The following is a 22,742-nucleotide window of genomic DNA, read 5'->3' on the forward strand; positions in this document are numbered from 1 at the left end:
AATGCTGAGGTGACTTTCAAGGTCTGAATGTTTCCTGAAAAGCGAAAATTGAGACTTCTACAACTGAGGCCTTCATCAATTGTTGGGAAAAATGTGCCACACTGAAAAGGGAATAAGCGGAGGACTGACATAATCATCAAGTTTCATGGTTACACCTTGATTTTTTCAGGGACATGATTAAAACTTTATGAACATAGGTACACCGTGTATTTCGCAATAATGCCATGAAGTTTGAGTAGTTAAAAGAAGAGAAGTATACCTAGGGCCAAGCAGCTAGCACAAAGACCTCTGCTAATCACAATTCATTTATCATAATCTGCACTTCATTTCAACATCCTGGCCATATGGAGATCTTGATTGTTTACTAGAAACAACTGGCAATGCACAGCACTAACAATGACCTCTGGCAGAAGAATATTATTGTAGGAAATTTAAATGTCTGTATTTTGGTGATGCACCCTGTATACTATTTAGATGATTAGAAAAATTCATGCAGTATTATGTATTTCCCATTCTTATAATTTAATGTGAATTATTGTTTCAAAAATAAATTCAAGAAAACATTTAAACAACTTTTTTTCTGACATACCAATCAGTTCGAACACGTTTCATTGGTGGTGAAATGTCATGTGTTCGAACTGGGCTGTAACGTTCTCTACCTCCCCCTCTGTAGTCCCGATAGTCAGTGCGAGGACGATTTCGGCCACCCCAAGAATCTCTGCAATTAATAAGCATTAAATTATTACAATAATCTCAAAGCAAACCATTAAAGTATCATAAACGAAATCATAATATCAAAATTTTTAGTCTGGTGCAAAACTGGTATGTAGAAGTTTTCACCACATCAACAATGAACTAAACATATTAACACTAGTAAATGATTGTAATAATTATTCACTAGAAATAAGAAAGAAAGAAGCATTAAAACAGCTATGTTATATGGAAAAGGAGCTGCGCTGAGTAAATTATCTTACAGTGTATACTTCTCAGAATACAACAATACACCACATACTGGCTCTGAGAAATCAGACAATGAATGCCACGTTCTGCATTTTTCATAAAATGTGCGTAAAGTTCCTTGAACACTCTTAAGATATCATAATGTAGCAATTTGAGGCACAATGGAGAAGGTTTTTTCATGAGAATTTGAGATACTTTCTTTCATAGGCATCTAAGCTGTTTCTTCTCACTGAACATCTTAGTAGTACGGAGCCTCATAGGAACAGATATAAGTTCATGAACACAATTCAAAACCAACTCTATGTTATTTAAAAAGAATTGTTACTTTCATCTATATAAACAAAAATGCAAAAGTTCATTAGTTCAAAATTGTATATCTCTCAAAGTTCTTCACCTATTCCTTTGAAATACTGCCAACATTTTATTTGAATATAAGCATGTTTTTATATGCCTACTGGAGCACCATATAGTATATAATTGTGCATATTACACACACACACACACACACACACACACACACACACACATATGCAGGGTGTTACAAAAAGGTACGGCCAAACTTTCAGGAAACATTCCTCACACACATATAAAGAAAAGATGTTATGTGGACATGTGTCCGGAAACGCTTAATTTCCATGTTAGAGCTCATTTTAATTTCGTCAGTATGTACTGTACTTCCTCGATTCACCGCCATGATTTCATACGGGATACTCTACCTGTGCTGCTAGAACATGTGCCTTTACAAGTACGATACAACATGTGGTTCATGCACGACGGAGCTCCTGCACATTTCAGTTGAAGTGTTCGTACGCTTCTCAACAACAGATTCGGTGACCGATGGATTGGTGGAGGCGGACCAATTCCATGGCCTCCACGCTCTCTTGACCTCGGCCCTCTTGACTTTCATTTATAGGGGCATTTGAAAGCTCTTGTCTACGCAACCCCGGTACCAAATGTAGAGACTCTTCGTTCTCGTATTGTGGACGGCTGTGATACAATACGCCATTCTCCAGGGCTGCATCAGCGCATCAGGGATCCCATGCAACGGAGGGTGGATGCATGTATCCTCGCTAACTGAGGACATTTTGAACATTTCCTAAAACAAAGTGATTGAAGTCACACTGGTATGTTCTGTTACTGTGTGTTTCCATTCCATGATTAATGTGATTTGAAGAGAAGTAATAAAATGAGCTCTAACATGGAAAGTAAGCATTTCCGGACACATTTCAACATGACATATTTTCTTTCTTTGCGTGTGAGGAATGTTTCCTGAAAGTTTGGCCGTACCTTTTTGTAACACCCCAAGTGGGAAAAATATATCTAAAAACAAAGATGATGTAACTTACCAAACGAAAGTGTTGATATGTTGATAGAAACACAAACACACACACAAAATTCAAGCTTTCGCAACCAACGGTTGCTTCATCAGGAAAGAGGGAAGGAGAGGGAAAGACGAAAGGGTGTGGGTTTTAAGGGAGAGGGTAAGAAGTCATTCCAATCCCGGGAGCGGAAAGACTTACCTTAGGGGGAAAAAAGGAAAGGGCAGGTATACACTTGCGCGCACACACGCGCACACACACACACACACACACACACACACACACACACACACACACACACACACACACACACACACACACACACACACACACACATATCCATACGTACATATACAGACACAAGCAGACATATGTAAAGGCAAAGAGTTCGGGCAGAGATGTCAGTCGAGGCGGAAGTACAGATGCAAAGATGTTATTGAATGACAGGTGAGGTATGAGTGGCGGCACAACAACATCTTTGCCTCTGTACTTCCACCTCGACTGACATCTCTGCCCAAACTCTTTGCCTTTACATATGTCTGCTTGTATCTGTATATGTGCGGATGGATGTGTGTGTGTGTGTGTGTGTGTGTGTGTGTGTGTGTGTGTGTGTGTGTGTGTGTGTGCGCGAGTGTATACTTGTTCTTTTTACCCCCTAAGGTAAGTCTTTCCGCTCCCGGGATTGGAATGACTCCTTACCCTCTCCCTTAAAACCCACATCCTTTCGTCTTTCCCTCTTTCCTGATGAAGCAACCGTGGGTTGCGAAAGCTTGAATTCAAACCTAGACAATTTTTTTTTTATTTACCCTTTTACATCTAAAATCAGTTTTTGTTCCAATTTTCAGATCTTCCATAGGGCATGAACTGATGTAGCTACTGTAAGTCATATGTATGATAACATGGCCCAAAATTTGCACACCAGTTTCTCTAAATCATATATGTGATGACATTGTCCTAAATTTATACCCCATTTGCTCATTTGTGCAGTAAGTTGAATAGTTTGGCTATATTTGAAACTGGAGAAGCAGTTGATTGGAATAATTCTAAACTGACTTGGTCCATATCGTGTTTTTGCATAGATTGTACATATGATTTATAGAACATTAACTCAACTACAACTTGCTAACTCTAAGTTCTGTCCTATATAGTTATAAGATTTCAGTTTTTGTTCCATCTCTTTGATGAACATCTGGAATGGAGTTTCTGCACCTATTTCTATTACCGTGACAACTGCTGCATTAAGTGACATCACATCTACAGGTGCCTCAAAAAATAAATTTGTTTGCATATCTTGTAACATAAGAACATAGTGAAAATTAACTCTAATTTCCAAGTACTTCCAGTCTTCTGATATTCTCTTGTTGAAATTACATGAAGACCAAGTTTGAGACTACTGTGGACATTCTCCACTATCTTCTGTGCAATGCTTGCGGAGCAACTAGTGCACAGGATCCTTTGAACACTAAACACAAACATTTTGGTTAACAAAAAATCCAATTATTCCTTTGCACACCTCTTCATTGTGAATTTGTTTTATATTGCTAGTACAGATGGATTCATAAATACAAACAAGGAATTAAATAGCCCAATCTTCAGAGAATTTTCACACTTCCTGAGTTCTCTGCAATGAAATAAATTGTGCCAGCTACCTGTCAAATAAAGTCATGTTCCATGATAAAATAACAAAGACAAGAAAACTGTAGTCTAGGTAATGTTTGTAAGCATCCAATTAATGTGTATTGTTATGTTGCAAAAGAGGAAATGCCTGCTTCTCAAGCAATTTATCACTGGCCATTCTCAGCTAGCTGATGCATAGCAATGTTTCAACTTTAACTATTTTTAGCTGTCAGTTGGTTGTTAATCTGCTAGAGGCAGTACAGATCCATTACTAAAAGGAGAATCGCTTTGGTCTAGAACACTGTTCCTCCTGGTTAAGATAGAGGTACAAGATGCCTCTTGTGCAAGTTTCTTACTGGAGAACGCTACGGAGGGAACCAGTTATTTTTACAAATTCAGTATGTAGGGTCTCAATCACAAGAATTTCAGCTTTAGACAGAAAAATATAACTGCATGTTCCTGAGAAAAGTCTGAAGTTTTCAATATGTCAACCACTAATAATTACAATGCAACTGTATGTTACTACAAGAGCAGACACAAAATAATTCATGATAAATCTCAAGAGGCAAATACAAACTGTAACCCTCCTATAAGTGCCTAATCCAACAGAAACAGCACTAGCTTCAAACTAATCCTCCTCCTCCTCCTCCTCCTCATCATCATCATCATCATCATCATCATCATCATCATCATCATCATCATCATCATCATCATCATCATCATCATCATCATCCAACATCATCAAAAGAGTGTGTGTTGGCCCTTTATGAAACAAAAGAAATTTAACAGAAATGTTGTCCCCATCTCTTCAATGGCCGTCCTATACCCCATCTTCCAGTTTGATTAAAATGTAACGGATTGTCATGACTGGTGTTCAGGTGACGTCCTTTTGAAGTGGTCATACCAATTTTATTTGTAGTGCCTAATCCCTTCTGTTACTGCTGTGGATGGTACAGTGCTTCCCAGTCCCATTGACCAAGCAGAGCAGCCACAGCCATAGCTTGCGCTGTCGCATTGTCATGCAAAATGATGGGTGGGTTGCGCAGAACGTGTCGCCGCTTCTTTCACAAAGCTGGTCGCAGGAGATGCTCCAACAACGAACAGTAATACTGTGCATTAACGGTCTGCCATGGAGGAACGTAATGCATTAGGATAACACCACCACAGTCATACACAAGAATCACCATAACCCTCACCATATTGGGGCTCTGACGCACTTTTGACTTTCACAGCGACCCATAATGATGCCATTCGTTGGATTGGCATTTCAGTTTTGGCTCGTACATTGTGGCCCATGTCTCACCCAGTGTTACGATACGGCATAAGAAAGCCTGTCCTTTGCACTCATAGCACTCCAAGTCCGTCTGAGCAACGTCATAACGCATCCATTTCCGCATTTCCATCAAGTCATGCAGAACCCATCGCGATGCAATTTTTTGCATGCCCAGGCGTTCCTTCAGGATGCGAAGCACAGTCGTACGAGCTAATCTGGTTTCGTGGGTGAGCTCACAAATCTTATGGTGTCGATCACTGTCCACTAATGTGGCAACAGCATGCACTACTTCTTCAAAGACGCTAGGATGACCTGCCCGATGCCTGTCTGCCACAGTTTTCCGAACTTCGTTGAAGACTTTTACCCAATGTGCCACTGTTCTGTACAGCAATGGCAACTCCCTGCACGCCTGTTGAAGACCTTTATGACACTGTCGTTCTGTACGACCTCTGGAACATTATATCTTAATCCAACTCCGTTGTTCATGTTTCAAAAACATAGTGAAACCATTACGTTAGACCGCTCGCTGACATGTGACTGTGTTTCCCTCAATTGTGCGCACGCCGGTGACGTGGGATGGGCGAGTCCATTGCCTCAGAGGTAAGGTAGGTATTTCAACATGTGCTATCAGCAACAATAGTAGATTCCATTGCATAGTGTCTCCACAGCAGTGTTGCCACTACTTAAGTTCCCACCTACGTATATAACTTTCATTTATGGATGTTATCACCCATTCCTTCTCAAAATACATGTGACATTTCGACGCCTTTTCATTTGTTTCGCTTATCTCAAGAGGAAGTTTTTGCATACAACAGCTCAATATTAAGTGTCAAAGTGTGTACAAGCTGACACTCAAAACAAAAGCTGCTAAAAACTTGCCATGAATAGGCCTTTTTCCATCACCTTGTGATATCAAAATTTCAGTACCAATTACATATACTAGAAGTGAGATTTAAGCTTTGTCCTGCTAATGAAACAGATTTAATTGTATAAATTGTCATAGACAGAAAAATGAATTTTGAATATGATCACAAGAGTAATGCTTTTCACATTCTGTTGGAGCCGAGTCATTAATAATGATTCTTTCTCGTACATTACATGGCATTAAGTATTACAATTATGAGCAATTTAATGAAAAGAGACCTGCTATGCCTGACTGGAAGCACTTGTTCAGCAACAATTCAATGTCACATGGTAGAGCTCATCAAATGCTGTACTAGCCACAGGTGGGACACTGTACGAAGGGCAATTTCAGGACATTTGACAGTAACCAGGTTGTGAGTGACCACAACTATCTTGATTCGTGGGAAACCGCTGCCACTGAAGTCTACTTTCTTGGGCAACAACATGATGACAAGGGTCTAGTAAAGACTTTGCATTTAGTCTCATATCAGAAACACACACATTATATACACAGTTATGATCATACTACTTTTGCCCAAAATTGGCCACTTCCAAGACATTTTCTGTTCTTTGATGAAGTTCATCTTCCGGGCAGAAGGCCTGATGCAATAAGCATATAATTGACAATCTGGTCTTCTCCACAGTCAAAATGAATGTTACCTGGATCAGCGTAGCCCCATCTTGCCAAATTATCCCTTGATCTGCAAATTCCAGCTCTCAGTTGATTCAGGACTTCCGTGTCATCCAGCTCTCATCATAGGCAGGATGTACAGTTTCGGAAACTTTTTTCCAACCAGGGAGAAGGTAGGTCATAGCCCTCCATAGTTGTAACTTAGCTTTTCAGCAGTTGTTTCAAGTGCCATCGATGTTCTAAGAAAACTGCTCCTTTACTTCAATAGTTGTGGGTGTGGTGTGGGCCCATACAGAGGATAGGTTCTCTCCTGCTGCAATGCTTTTCTTTCCTCATTTGCAGCCATTTCTCTTCAAACAGGAGGTAGTAAAGCCATTCGACAGGAGTGGATTTCATGCAATCTGTTCTGCACGTGTCACATTGAGCTATGTGCACCCGTTTGGCATGTGCTGAATTATAACAAACAAGACATGCATACTCTGCCACAGAATAGCATAGTACCATCGCAGAAGTTTGTATAGTTTCAGGGTGACAACCTCACTGTGATCCAGCCAGGTTCTGTAAAAAGACTGTGCCTGGTGGAAACCTTTCCACATCTGGATATTTTGTGGTCTCATAGTGTACCAGTTCAACACCACACTGTCCTACCTTTAATTTGCGACTAACTTCCCTGCTCCTCAAATGAAAAGCAAACACTTGTGTCTTTGAGGGGTTTGGTTTAAATTAGTTTGTGTTGTATTATCTGGAAAGTTGTTTAATATCATTCATGACGGTTCTCCACTGATTCAAAAACTGTGCTCTACGTGGTTATAGCAAGATCATTGGCATACAAGGAGTTCCTGCTATCGGGTACTGTAGGTTGGTCATTCACATTTATATTGAACAGAATGCGAGCTCACACACTTCCCTGCAGGTTTTCTCTGTGGTCTCCATCAGCCACACTGTTCTTGGAAGTCGATAAAAAACCTTCACTTCTACAAAAGAGTAATGAAGAGCCTAGTTAGGGTAGAATCCTTGGCCAGGTTATAGACCTTGACTAGTAGTAGTAAGTGACTGACAGTATCGTATCCCGCTGTTAAGTCAACAAATACCATTCTGGTCACCTCACACGCTTCAAACAAATCTTCTACAATCTGTGTGAGATTTAGCAACTGCCCTGTGCAGCTTTTACCAGGTCAAAATCCAGAGTGCTGAGGTATAAGTAACAGGTCAATTACAAGTGATATCGGCGATTTGAAGACAATCTTTCCAGCAATTTGTGAAGATGACATAATAGTGTTACGGGTCTAAAATTCTTAGGGTCATTTCTTCCTTCCTTCCCAGGTTTGAGCAATGCAATCACTCAGTTCATCAGCCATATCTTTGGGATTTGGCTTCTGCTCACACAGCCAAAGTGTTTAATTTGCTTGGTTAGTATATCATCTACGCTAGATGATTTTCCATTTTTGCTAAGTTTGATAGCCTTCTCTAATTCTTCCACACTGAATTATGATGGGAGCTCACTACTCTCCTCTTGCATTGGGGGAGTTCACCTGGGTTTTCCTTTGCTACCCTCAATTTCAGTTCCTGTCTCATTCACTAGGGACTGGACAGTAATACTGGTGCCACGAACACCCTTTATATATGACCCGAGTTTCTTTTGGATCTGTGAAAGATAACTTGACAGTGTTCTGCTATGGTAGTCACTGATGGCAACACACACTGCTCTCTTGACACCCAAATGCATTTCAGTCAGCATCTCTCCATCTGTAGCCCTATGCTTTGTTTTACACCTAATATGCAGTAATCTCTTGTTTCTTTAGAAGTTTCTTTACAGTGACTGTACTCCACGGAGGTTCCCTCTCATTATGAACTGTTCTACCGGGTACATATCTATCCAGTGCATGCTCAATTGTTCTCTTAAGCTTTAGCCAGAGTAAACTGTGTCATTGTCACTGATACCAATTTCGATGCGGACATCCTCAAAGACAGGTCTACTTGTTGCCATTAGATCCAATATATTTCCATTGTGAGTGGAGTTCCTAACTATCTTTTTAGGTAGTTTCCCGAGAAAGCATTTCGTGAAGTTTCACAGGATGTCTTATCATGCCCACCACTAACAGAACTGTAATTTTCCCAATTAATTGTTGAATGATTAAAGTCTCCACTGATGATTACAGTATGATTGGGTACCTTACATACAAATGAACTGAGGTTTCCTCTAAAGTTTTCTGTTACATCAGGACATGAGTCTGGTGGGGACAGAAGGACCCAATTACTTTATGCCCATCCCTTATGCTGACTCTTGCCCATCACATGCATCTTCACTTTGTATCTTGGTGGATTTGAGTTTCTTGTCTACTGCAACAAATACACCACTTCCAATTTCCCATTTGCCTATCCTTTCGATGTGCACTAAAATTTTCCCAAAAAATCTCACTTATATGAATTTCAAGTTTCATCCAGCTTTCTGTACCGGGTATTACATGAGCTTACTTGCTTCCCATGAGCACTTCGAACTCTAGCAGTTTGTTGGGAATGCTTAAGCAGTTTACCATTAGGATTTTAATAATCTCACCTGTGCCAGGCATTTCTTTCAAGCTCATACTGATTCTTCTGGCTTTTCTACAGCTATCATTATCTGGAGTGGAGAGAGAGTCACCTAATAAAATATAATTAAAACACATTCGAAATGAACAGGACTCATAAAAGGAAATGTTGCTTCAATCATTCTGCAAAACAAATCTATTAGTTAAAAATGAAATACGTCATTTTGAACACACTGGGTGTTCTAGTGTTAAGTGGTGAGTGATGTGTATTGCACCTGTGTGGAGAAGTGGGAACTCACGGAGAGTCTACCAACAATTACTATGGTCTTAGTACAAGAAAGAACTCTCCCTTCCTTGCTACAGCAAAGTACCAATTTACTGGTTATTACCGTGGTCTTTGTACCCTGTGATGGAAAACAATACTCCTTGCAACAGAGAGAGATCATATTTCTGGATAGAATTTCTCAGATAGGAGAGTCCACCAGAAATGGTTATGTTAGTGGTAGTTGAAATGCTGGAGGCAACAGACCTGCCTCTAAATTTTTCCACTATGAGAGGGACAGTATAATTTAGTGATAGTAATCCTTAACAAGCATTAGATTAAAATCATTATTCTAATTTAATAATTGTGTGCATCCAATGGCAAGTTATGGATGAAGATTTTAGTAAACTAATTTACTGCCTTTTTAATGTTTAAATTAGTAATGTACTATTTTCTATTGTGTGATAATAATAATGATTCGACTTGGTTTTGTAAAAGGGAATTTTTACTGTTTTGAGGTTACTAAATGCAACATTTGGGTTTAGATACTTCTGTTAAAAGGAAATTAGCTTCACTTCTGCAAGTAGTCAATTTCACCAGGCTATAAGATTAAGCAAGAATAGTAAGTGGCTAACCAGCCATCTTTGTAGTTTAGTCAACATGTTAAGCTGCACTGAAGAAATGTATAAATAGTTTATGATAAAGATATGTTTTGAAACACTTAATGATTTAAGTAAGTGGCTATTTGAAGCAATGCACAAGTAGCTTCCACATAAAGTATTCAGAAATTTTAGCACCATAAAGAAATTTACACTTCCTGAATTTATTTTGAAATAAATAATTAATAAAATGATAAATAGAAGACAAGAACAAAACACTATGCTGAAAATCCAATAAACTATTTGTTATAATAAAAAAAATTGTAAAAAGTCACATGTGACATATCTCAAAATAGCATCTAGTTAGTGTTTAAGCTTCAATGATTAAGCAAAAATAAGTGAGTATATATCACTCATGGCTACATACCTGATGTAACTTGAACTATTAGCTTTTAAGAAGCACAACATAATGCTACAAATGTTTTAAGTACAATGATAATTAATTAATGATGAAAAAACAAATATGAACTATGTTTATGTCACATACAAATGAAAAATAAAATTCCTATTATCATATTTTGTACATGAGTTAGGTTACTTAAAAAGTAGGAACATGCTTACTCATTTACAAGGAGTGGCATGTGTGATCGTGCAGAATTTTTCTTAATTAAATTCGAAGGGTTTCCAATAGCAGTTAGAGGTGCGAAGATTTCTGTACCCTTGTTGTCTATAGATGAGTAAATATGTTGTTAGTTAATATTATGTTGAAGTATGCTATCAGTTACTTTGCTATATGTTTCTTCCTTAAATGTGTGGAAATGAGCGCAATACCTTCATGCAAATGAACTTATCAAGTACTATGGCTCTCATTCCAGCATTAAGTTACGAACTACAGTGTACTTATAAAAACAAGTCTACTCAATGTTAAGAGCAACAGACTGTAGCTTACCTATGGATGGTTCCTTGGGTTACCAAGTGACCTTTCTTTGTATCAAACATTACATCTTTTTTTACCTTCTCTGTACCATGACGTCTATTAAACAGGCGGTGTTTTAGGTCAGACACCACAGCACATCAAGGATAGGTGGGAAAGGTGTGAATGAAACACAAAGGAAACACAAATCAGAATTAAAGGAAAGAAAAGTCTGTACACATGGAAAATAATTTGAAACTAGGAAATGTTTAAACGTAGGAAAGACAAATGAGGATGGTGCCACAGAAGGGTATAAGCAACTATCTATTATTTGCTACCAAGTTCACAACTTTAAAACTTATACATGTACATACCTTCAAGTGTTCAGCTAGGAGTGCTTCATTTTCAGTGCTGAGAGTAGGCTCTCTCAACAGCTAAGTTCTCTCAACAGCTAAGCATAAACACAACTGAACATGTTTCTCCAATTCCATATCAATTTCATAATTACTTTTCTCTCTGTGTCAATCAATAAGCAAGTTCTTAGCATACAACAACTTTCAGTTTATTCCACTGTGGCACATTTACTTCTGTTCTGGGCAGAAGAATTTTCAGATGGGGAGAATACTGAACTTTGGGGAGAACTTAGCACAAACACCTACATGAAGAAATGAATGTCTCATCTTTGGACTAGTTAATGTGGTAACAAACTGAGCCAGTTCAATTTCATTCTTGTACGGCGACATGTCTTAAAAGTTGTCTTGGATGCAAAACTCATTGCTACATAACACTGCAAATTAGTTGTCCACATGCACATCAAACCTTGTAAAATGGGGAGAGAATGCAATGGCCCATCATGCTCTAAATGACGACGACTCGCAGAAGTGAAAAATGTCATTTCAGCCATCACTCTTCCACCTATTATCGACATCAAAACGTGATGCCATAAAAGAATTTGTCATAGCAGAAGCTGATGAAAAATTAGGCACCACGAAACCCGGACAATATAAACTTGATGGACAGACAAGGCTATTGACTGAAGAGGTGAAGAAAGGTGAGCACATTAAATAGCAAAAGTTTATTCGTTTCTACGGCAGAGAACTAGGAGTGCAACAAAAAAGGCAGTTGTGTCAGCAACATCCATCCACTTCAATGAAATCTGTGATCAACTAGAAAAACCCACCGGAGAGCACGAAATCTACTGACTTAAGCAGCATCATAATGAAAATGGCAAACCTGTAAAAAAATAGGAAGGAAGTAGCAGAGTGATGGCAGCAAAACTTTGAGAAATTTTGCAATGAGGAGTTTCCACATGCTCCAATTCTAGTGTCAACACCTGCATGGGAAGCCACTGCATCAACCACAAACAAGATGTAGTTGATGCTTTGCATAAAATGAAAAGCAGAAGGGCAATGGTAGCAGACATTATACCAGCAGATCTGAGGAAATCAAAGCACTGGGATTCTACTTAACGGTTCATACATTTCTTCAACAAAATTATTGATGAGGGAAGGATCCCAGTTGACCGGACATGTAGAACACCAACATGTTGTGGGAGACAGATGCTACCCATGTTGCTCGATTGCTTATCGAAAAACAATGTAAAGTTGAGGCATCTATGCCTCATCTTCCACGGCCTCGAAAAAGCACTTAACCAAGTGGCACATAAGTTGATTTGGATTGCCCTGCAAGAGCATGGAATACCAGAAGTACTAGTAAGATGGGTCAGACTGCTCTAATATGACAAGAACCAGCCAGATACAATCAGCTGCTTGACTGTCGGGAGATTTTTCTGTTTCTGTAGGAATACATCAGGAATCACCTCTTCACTACAGTCATTCATATGATCACAAGAGATCTGCAGAAAACTGCACCCTGGGCATTACTGCATGCTGATGATGTGCTGTAAGCCTCTGAAGATAGGTCAATCCATTTCAAATCACCCAATATAAATAAAATTTGTTGCTCACCTTTTTTTTATTTTCCTGCTGTTTCTTATCATGAGTTCCCTATAGATAGTCACAAAACACTGTTTGAAAATTTTTGCAATCCATAGTTTTTGTGGCAGCCATTTTTAAAATGGCAGTTTGGCAAATTTTAATGGAAAATGTGGTTTGCAGAAAGTTTAATTGCCAAGTTATTTTAAAACATACCAGAATAATCTAAAAACCAATGTGTTCAGCATGAAATGAACTTCAGGCATAGATTTTTTAAATTTTTCTGTCATGCAAGAGAGTCAATCAAACTCTTTCAGTAAAGCACTCCAAACAAATTTATCAATCATTACTTTATAAGAACATCATTTTTTATGAAGGAAGAGACACTTACTAGTAGTATGGTATTTCTGTGTTGAGTACTTATGTAACTACCTGCAATATAAGTTTTAGTCCTGAGAATGCAGTCCTATTTTGAGCTTTACAAAAATGGCCAAAAACCTTTAACATGTTGTTGTTGTTGTCGTCTTCAGTCCTGAGACTGGTTTGATGCAGCTCTCCATGCTACCCTATCCTGTGCAAGTTTCTTCATCTCCCAGTACCTACTGCAACCTACATCCTTCTGAATCTGCTTAGTGTGTTCATCTCTTGGTCTCCCTCTACGATTTTTACCCTCCATGCTGCCCTCCAATCCTAAATTTGTGATTCCTTGATGCCTCAGAACATGTCCTACCAACCGGTCCCTTCTTCTCGTCAAGTTGTTTCACAATATCCTCTTCTCCCCAATTCTATTCAATACCTCCTCATTAGTTATGTGATCTACCCATCTAATCTTCAGCATTCTTCTGTAGCACCACATTTCGAAAGCTTCTATTCTCCTCCTGTCTGAACTATTTATCGTCCATGTTTCACTTCCATACATGGCTACACTCCATACAAATACTTTCAAAAACGACTTCCTGACACTTAAATTTATACTCGATGTTAACAAATTTCTCTTCTTCTGAAACACTTTCCTTGCCATTGCCAGTCTACATTTTATATCTTCTCTATTTCGACCATCATCAGTTATTTTGCTCCCCAAATAGCAAAACTCCTTTACTACTTTAAGTGTCTCATTTCCTAATCTAATTCCCTCAGCATTACCCGACTTAATGCGACTACATTCCATTATCCTCGTTTTGCTTTTGTTGATGTTCATCATATATCCTCCTTTCAAGACACTGTCCATTCCGTTCAACTGCTCTTCCAAGTCCTTTGCTGTCTCTGACAGAATTACAATGTCATCGGCGAACCTCAAAGTTTTTATTTCTTTTCCATGGATTTTAATACCTACTCCGAATTTTTCTTTCGTTTCCTTTACTGCTTGCTCAATAAACAGAGTGAATAACATCGGGGAGAGGCTACAACCCTGTCTCACTCCCTTCCCAACCACTGCTTCCCTTTCATGTCCCTCGACTCTTATAACTGCCATCTGGTTTCTGTACAAATTGTAAATAGCCTTTCGTTCCCTGTATTTTACCCCTGCCACCTTCAGAATTTGGAAGAGAGTATTCCAGTCAACATTGTCAAAAGCTTTCTCTAAGTCTACAAATACTAGAAACGTAGGTTTGCCTTTCCTTAATCTTTCTTCTAAGATAAGTCGTAAGGTCAGTATTGCCTCACGTGTTCCAATACTTCTACGGAATCCATACTGATCTTCCCCGATGTCGGCTTCTACCAGTTTTTCCATTCGTCTGTAAAGAATTCGTGTTAGTATTTTGCAGGTGTGGCTTATTAAACAGATTGTTCGGTAATTTTCACATCTGTCAACACCTGCTTTCTTTGGGATTGGAATTATTATATTCTTCTTGAAGTCTGAGGGTACTTCACCTGTCTCATACATCTTCCTCACCAGATGGTAGAGTTTTGTCAGGACTGGCTCTCCCAAGGCTGTCAGTAGTTCTAATGGAATGTTGTCTACTCCCGGGCCTTGTTTCTGCTCAGGTCTTTCAGTGCTCTGTCAAACTCTTCACGCAGTATCATATCTCCCATTTCATCTTCATCTACATTCTCTTCCATTTGTATAATATTGTCCTCAAGTACATCGCCCTTGTATAGACCCTCTATATACTCCTTCCATCTTTCTGCTTTCCCTTCTTTGGTTAGAACTGAGTTTCCATCTGAGCTCTTGATATTCATACAAGTGGTTCTCTTTTCTCCAAAGGTCTCTTTAATTTTCCTGTAGGCAGTATCTATCTTACCCCTAGTGAGATAAGCCTCTACAGCCTTACATTTGTCCTCTAGCCATCCCTGCTTAGACTTTTTGCACTTCCTGTCGATCTCATTTTTGAGACGTTTGTACTCTTTTTTGCCTGCTTCATTTACTGCATTTTTATATTTTCTCCTTCCCCCATTCCTGTCAATTGTTCCCTTATGCTCTCCCTGAAACTCTGTACAACCTCTGGTTCTTTCAGTTTATCCATGTCCCATTTCCTTAGATTCCCACCTTTTTTTGCAGTTTCTTCAATTGTAATCTGCAGTTCATAACCAATAGATTGTGGTCAGAGTCCACATCTGTTTCTGGAAATGTCTTACAATTTAAAACCTGGGTCCTAAATGTGATACCTTTTAGTATCTCCGGGATTCTTCCATGAATACAATCTTCTTTCATGATTCTTGAACCAAGTGTTAGCTATGATTAAGTTATGCTCTGTGCAAAATTCTACCAGACTGCTTTCTCTTTCATTTCTTAGCCCCAATCCATATTCACCTACTATGTTTCCTTCTCTCCCTTTTCCTACACTCGAATTCCAGTCACCCATGACTATTAAATTTTCGTCTTCCTTCACTATCTGAATAATTTCTTTTATCTCATCACACATTTCATAAATTTCATCATCATCTGCAGAGCTAATTGGCATATAAACTTGTACTACTGTAGTAGGCGTGGGCTTCGTGTTTATCTTGGCCACAATAATGCGTTCACTATGCTGTTTGTAGTAGCTTACCCGCACTCCAATTTTTTTATTCATTATTAAACCTACTCCTGCATTACCCCTATTTCATTTTGTATTTATAACCCTGTATTCACTTCACCAAAAGTCTTGTTCCTCCTGCCACCGAACTTCACTAATTCCCACTATATCTAACTTTAACCTATCCATTTCCCTTTTTAAATTTTCTAACCTACCTGCTCGATTAAGGGATCTGACATTCCACGCTCCGATCCGTAGAACGCCAGTTTTCTTTCTCCTGATAACAATGTCCTCTTGAGTAGTCCCCGCCCAGAGATCCGAATGGGGGACTATTTTACCTCGGGAATATTTTACCCAAGAGGACGCAATCATCATTTAACCATACAGTAAAGCTGCATGCCCTCGGGAAAAATTACGGCTGTAGTTTCCCCTTGCTTTCAGCCGTTCACAGTACCAGCACAGCAAGGCCGTTTTGGTTATTGTTACAAGGCTAGATCAGTCAATCATCCAGACTGTTGCCCCTGCAACTACTGAAAAGGCTGCTGCCCCTCTTCAGGAGCCACACGTTTGTCTGGCCTCTCAACAGATACCCCTCCATTGTGGTTGCACCTACGGTACGGCCATCTGTATCGCTGAGGCACGCAAGCCTCCCCACCAACGGCAAGGTCCATGGTTCATGGGGAGGACCTTTAACATAAATTTTCATAAGTCAGTATCAAAAAAGGGACTGAACGAAAAGAAGTGAGAATTTCACAGAATGTTATTTATACTCATAGGAATATCTCGCAAAAAAATTATGACTGAGTCTCAATTACGTTAAGAGTAACAGAGCAGAGAATTTCAGTAAAAAACGCAACTCTTTCACGCACTCGTTCAGTGCCAAGTTAGCAAACAAAGGCTTGATATTATTACAACTGACATTGGTTGAATGATGTTTAAATCTTTGCATACAATAAATGATCAAATATTTCTGCTTTTAAATAACAATAGGCAGTGATAACAAGAGGTTCTACTTCTTAAACTTAACTTACTAATAGATTTGTTGTACTACACTTTCATACAGTATACACACAATAATTTTCCTTTATGTATTTAGATTTAAACTTTAGTTTTAACCAGTTGTCAGCTGCAATTTTCATTAGAGAGTTAAGCAAACCTGATAGTTCATTGCATAGTTTACCAGTTATGTTGTGTGTTCCACCAGACACTGCTGTGAGTTCTAATGAAGTCACTTTTCCTACTGTATTCTTTGCAAGCACTCAAGTCAATGAACAAGTCAGTGAGAGTTTTGCAAGTATAGACTTAAACTCTTCCACTTGCAACTGTTTTCAGGAACAACAGATCGTTCAAGTATTAAGTTAGAGCTGTTTTGTGGATGAACACTGCCATAAACAAAACTACAAGCAACAACTGGCTCAAGACTTGCCAGAAGAAGAACAATGTCTGTTAAAATTAAGCATTTCAGATGAAATTATTAATATATGCCATTACCACAAAGATAAATATTTAGACCAATACAACCACATTTTTTGGAAGAAAATATTTGGTACTCACAAGAAAAAGTTAAAAACAGTTTGCGTAAAATACTAGTTGAACACCTTTCCAAGAGTACAAATGTGGATATTAACCTTATTCCTGGACAAGCTCTAGTCCAACTTGTGCATCAAGAATATTTATACAAATATCAGTTGAAGAATCAGCAAATAGTGTTGAAAATAATGATGAATTTCTTTCTGGGACTTTTGAATTAGTTGAGGATAATGCACCGTATCAAGTAGAATCCATTTGTGAAGCTTCAGAATTATCTCCTTTGTATCAAATAACAAACTGCAACACAGAACAGTGTCAGCTTTACAAAGAAAAACTGATAAAATCACAAGCGCAGTCAAGTGAAAATTGCAAGAATCTTTCCATAATGACTTAGAAGCTCAGAATCAAAATTGTAAAGAAAATGTACAAAGCGAGTATGATATACTTTTACCAAAATGAAAGAAAAATTCAAAGTTTCTGCTAAAGATGATAAAAGTAAGATAATTGACCTATCGCCTAGATCATGGTCAAAGAAAAAATAATTGAGGAATTTGGTGCATCTGAATACTGGGTGAAGTTAACTAGGCAGCTAGTAAAGGATCAAGGTATCTTACCACACCTTTCAAAAAGATAAGTGCCAACAAAATAAGTGAAGTTGCTATTAACTGTGTTTCAACTGTGATTAACAATGTTAAGGTCCAGAAGCAGAAAAGGTTAATTCTTCTCTCGTTAAATGAGTTCTACAGCCTCTATAAATGGAAATATCCAGCTCACAAAATTGGCGGCTCTATTTTTGTGTTCTACGACCAAAGTGCTGCATCCTTCCGGAACTCATAGTGTATGGGTTTGCATGCATCATCAAAACACAAAGCTGATGACAGAAGCAGCAAAGCTTAATACAAATTATTAAGACTTGATAGCTTTCATGGTATGCGACATTAATAATGAAATATGTATGCTTTATTCCAGTGCAGAATGTTCTGGACCAGATAACACTGCTTGATGAAGTAATTTTCAAACAGTGTGTACAAACTGACAGAGCTGAGTTCATTACACAGGTAAGGCCCAGTGATGGATTTTTACATTCTCTTATTGGTAAGCTGGTGTTTTTAAAATTCCATCACTTTATCTCAAAAGCTCAGGCCTAATATTTCAAGGAAACTAAAGAAAACCTGGAAGAAACCCACTGATTGGTGGTTTTGCAGAAATCTGTACATTCAAAGCTTTCACTGGACTAATACACAAGTGACAATTCATCCATTTGTCACATATTTTAAAGAAGAAGACAAAGTATGTTGCAAATCTAGTAGTGTAATTAGTGACCACCTTCATCATAATGCTACAACTGCAAACAACCTTCAACATCACCTCATTAGGGAAATTAAGAATATCATAGGCAATGTTGAAATGGTCATCAACTTTAGCGATAGTGCAAGCAGCAAGTACAAAAATAAGAAAAACTTCATTAATGTTTGCCAACATGAAAATTATTTTGGTTCACGAGCAGAGTGAAATTTCTCTACCTCATCACACAGAAAGAATTCTTGCAATGGTATAGGCGGAAAAACAAAATGAGAAATTACATGAGCTTCCATTCACAGACCTTACACGGAACATACCCTGACTCAACAAGATAGGTTTAAATACTGTCGACAGACTATTACTGGAGTTGGATATATATTGGTTTCTTCACCTGAAACTGAACAAATGAAAGCAAAACTGACTGAGATATTTGAATGTTGTTTACCAGTCAAAGGAAAAAGAAGCTATCACAGATATGTGCCCATAAGTGACAATACTTCCAAAGGCTCCAACTTTGATGATCATCAAAGTTCAACTGTTTTTACACACACACCTTCTTTCACAAATAATGACTATATTGTTCATATGTATGATGAGAAGTGGTGGCTCGGAAAAACTGAAGACAAAAGTGGACATAACAATGATGTTTTGGTGCATTTCTTTCACCCATCTGGACCAAACACTGCCTTTCAACTTTCCAAACATGATACTGCTTGGGTGCCTGCAAAGAAAATAGTATGAAAAGTGACTCCACTGGAACTCACAACAGTGTCTGGTAGAACTCACAACATAACTGATGAACTATACAATGAAATATCATGTTTGTTTAACTCTCTGATGAAAATTGCAGCTGGCAAGTAGTTACAAGTAAAGTTTAAATCTAAATACATAGAGAATGATTATTGTGTGTATACTGTATGCAAGTAAATTAAGTTTAAGAATTAGAACTCGCGCCTCTTGTTATCACTGTCTACTGTTATTTAAAGGTATAAATATTTCATTATTGTATATGCAATGATTTAAAAATCATTCAGCCAATGTGAACTGCAATAATTTCAAGCCTTTGTTTGCCGACTTGGCACTGAGTGAGCATGTGGAAGGGTGCGTATTTACTGAAATTCACTGCTCTATTACTCTCAATCTCACTGAGTCTGTGATAATTCTTTGTGGGATATACCTATGAGTAAAAAGAATATTCTGTAAAATTCTCACTTGTTTTCATTCAGTCCCTTTTTAGATACTGACTCCTGAAGATTGACAAAGGTTTTCAGACTTTTATAAAAGCTCTAGAAAAAACAGGATGACATTCTCAGGAGTAACACTTATACAACAGGTTGTTATGCAAGTATGCAACACAGAAATAACATATTATTAGAGTGTCTCTTCCTTCATAAAAATTTATGGTCTCAAAAACTAACAACTGATAACATGAAGGCTGTAAATGAAAAGGAAACAACAAAATCACTAAAAGTAAACATGGGTCATGTGGTGACTACCCCCTCCCAACAACAACTCGCACTGCTCTGCACATGCACGAATCTGGGTGCTTGGGTATGCCAGAAAAACGTTTCCAGTTGGCATCTGCCTGCTTGCTGCTGCGGCTGACACAGCTAACAGCCACATTTCAAATAGCCAGAAGTGGGAGAAGGTACTGTTCATACATGATTCACCTATACATGCACACGAGCCCATTGGCGATTGCCGAAACGAATCTAATGTAAGCACATAAAAGGTTGTGATGTCATGCTCATCAGAAGCAGTTTGTTGTTATGTAGTACTGAATAGTCTTTTATGAAGTACTGAATAGTCTTTGTTGTAAGGCCTTTGACACATTTTGCTGTTGACACACACTTGTGTGTGCATTGTGTTTTGTTGTTATAAATGGTGTATTTCCTTTGCAACTTAAGTTTTTATTCTCTCATTTATGTTTTATTGCTGCAGTATTATTCTGCAGTAGCAGGATATAGTAATATTCTTTGTTATGGTATCAGTTCTTACAAGTCAATATTACAAATATTTAACTGACCGCTAAAACAATTAAGAATTCCTGGAGTTCCAAAAAAATCCCAGATTTTTACTTGTTTTCTCCCAGACGAAAAAATTCCTGGGTTTTCCCAATTTCCTGGTCATCGCAGGGTATACACATCCCGCAAAAAGCGAAAAAAGTGGGGACTTGTCTGCTCCAACTACACTCGTGCTCATAAATTAAGGATAATGCTGATACATGGTGAAACAACGCTCTAGTGGGCGGTTTGCGGGTTTAAATCACTTCGGCGTATGACCATGCAGTGCATTTGACCTGCGGTCATCCCACGGTGGCACTGGCAGCAGTCCATATACGCAGAGGTGTGTTGGTGTATGTCAGAGTACCGTGCAGCGAGTAAGTGTGCAGACGTTTTCAGAGGTGCTAATGGCGACTGTGTGTTGAAAGTGGCTCAAATAACACATATCAATGAGGTTATGAGGGGTAGAATACTAGGGCGACTGGAGGCTGGTCAAACACAGCAGGTCGTAGCACGGGCCCTCCGTATGCCACTATGTGTGATCTCAAGATTATGGCAATGATTCCAGCAGACAGGACCACAAGAAGACCGATATCTCACCATTAGTGCCCGCAGACGGCCACCGACTACTGCAGGTAGCTTTGCTCGGGACCTTACTGCAGCCACTGGAACAGTTGTCCCCAGACACACAGTCTACAGACGGCTGAACAGACATGGTTTATTTGCCTGGAGATCTGCAAGGTGCATTCCAATTACCCCTGGTCACAGGAGAGCCTGTAAAGCCTGGTGTCAAGAACACAGTGCATGGTCATCGGAACAGTTGCCCCAGGTTATGTTCACGAATGAGTCCAGGTAGTCTGAACAGTGATTTCCACCAGGTTTTCATCTGGCGTGAACCAGGAACCAGATACCAGCCCCTTAATGTCCTTGAAAGGGACCTGTATGAAGGTTGTGGTCTGATGGTGTGGGGTGGGATTACGATTGGTGCACGTACACCCCTGCTTGTCTTTACATTCGTGATCTCCTCGGGAGGTATAAGTAGGGGGAAGCAATATATTCGATACCTCATCCAGAAACGCACCCTCTCGAAACCTGGCGAGCAAGCTACACCGCGATGCAGAGCGCCTCTCTTGCAGAGTCTGCCACTTGAGTTTATTAAACATCTCCGTAACGCTATCACGGTTACCAAATAACCCTGTGACGAAACGCGCCGCTCTTCTTTGGATCTTCTCTATCTCCTCCGTCAGACCGATCTGGTACGGATCCCACACTGATGAGCAATACTCAAGTATGGGTCGAACGAGTGTTTTGTAAGCCACCTCCTTTGTTGATGGACTACATTTTCTAAGCACTCTCCCAATGAATCTCAACCTGGTACCCGCCTTACCAACAATTAATTTTATATGATCATTCCACTTCAAATCGTTCCGCACGCATACTCCCAGATATTTTACAGAAGTAACTGCTACCAGTGTTTGTTCCGCTATCATATAATCAAACAATAAAGGATCCTTCATTCTATGTATTCGCAATACATTACATTTGTCTATGTTAAGGGTCAGTTGCCACTCCCTGCACCAAGTGCCTATCCGCTGCAGATCTTCCTGCATTTCGCTACAATTTTCTAATGCTGCAACTTCTCTGTATACTACAGCATCATCCGCGAAAAGCCGCATGGAACTTCCGACACTATCTACTAAGTCATTTATATATATTGTGAAAAGCAATGGTCCCATAACACTCCCCCGTGGCACGCCAGAGGTTACTTTAACGTCTGTAGACGTCTCTCCATTGATAAGAACATGCTGTGTTCTGTTTGCTAAAAACTCTTCAATCCAGCCACACAGCTGGTCTGATATTCCGTAGGCCCTTACTTTGTTTATCAGGCGACAGTGCGGAACTGTATCGAACGCCTTCCGGAAGTCAAGAAAAATAGCATCTACCTGGGAGCCTGTATCTAATATTTTCTGGGTCTCATGAACAAATAAGGCGAGTTGGGTCTCACACGATCGCT

At 39.0% G+C, this 22,742-nt stretch overlaps 1 protein-coding gene across 8 annotated transcripts in view; it reads right to left on the minus strand.

Annotated features, from left to right (window-relative positions):
- The window catches only part of LOC124805641 (serrate RNA effector molecule homolog), a 207,106-nt gene that overhangs the window by 172,595 nt on the left and 11,769 nt on the right, over nt 1-22,742 (minus strand). For all 8 annotated transcript variants that reach the window (XM_047266240.1, XM_047266225.1, XM_047266253.1 and 5 more), the window contains exon 3: nt 590-718. In XM_047266240.1, the coding sequence (XP_047122196.1) occupies nt 590-718 (129 nt within the window). The remainder of the gene's footprint in view (nt 1-589; nt 719-22,742) is intronic.

Source organism: Schistocerca piceifrons, chromosome 1, assembly GCF_021461385.2.
Source record: "Schistocerca piceifrons isolate TAMUIC-IGC-003096 chromosome 1, iqSchPice1.1, whole genome shotgun sequence".
Classification (NCBI taxonomy): domain Eukaryota; kingdom Metazoa; phylum Arthropoda; class Insecta; order Orthoptera; family Acrididae; genus Schistocerca; species Schistocerca piceifrons.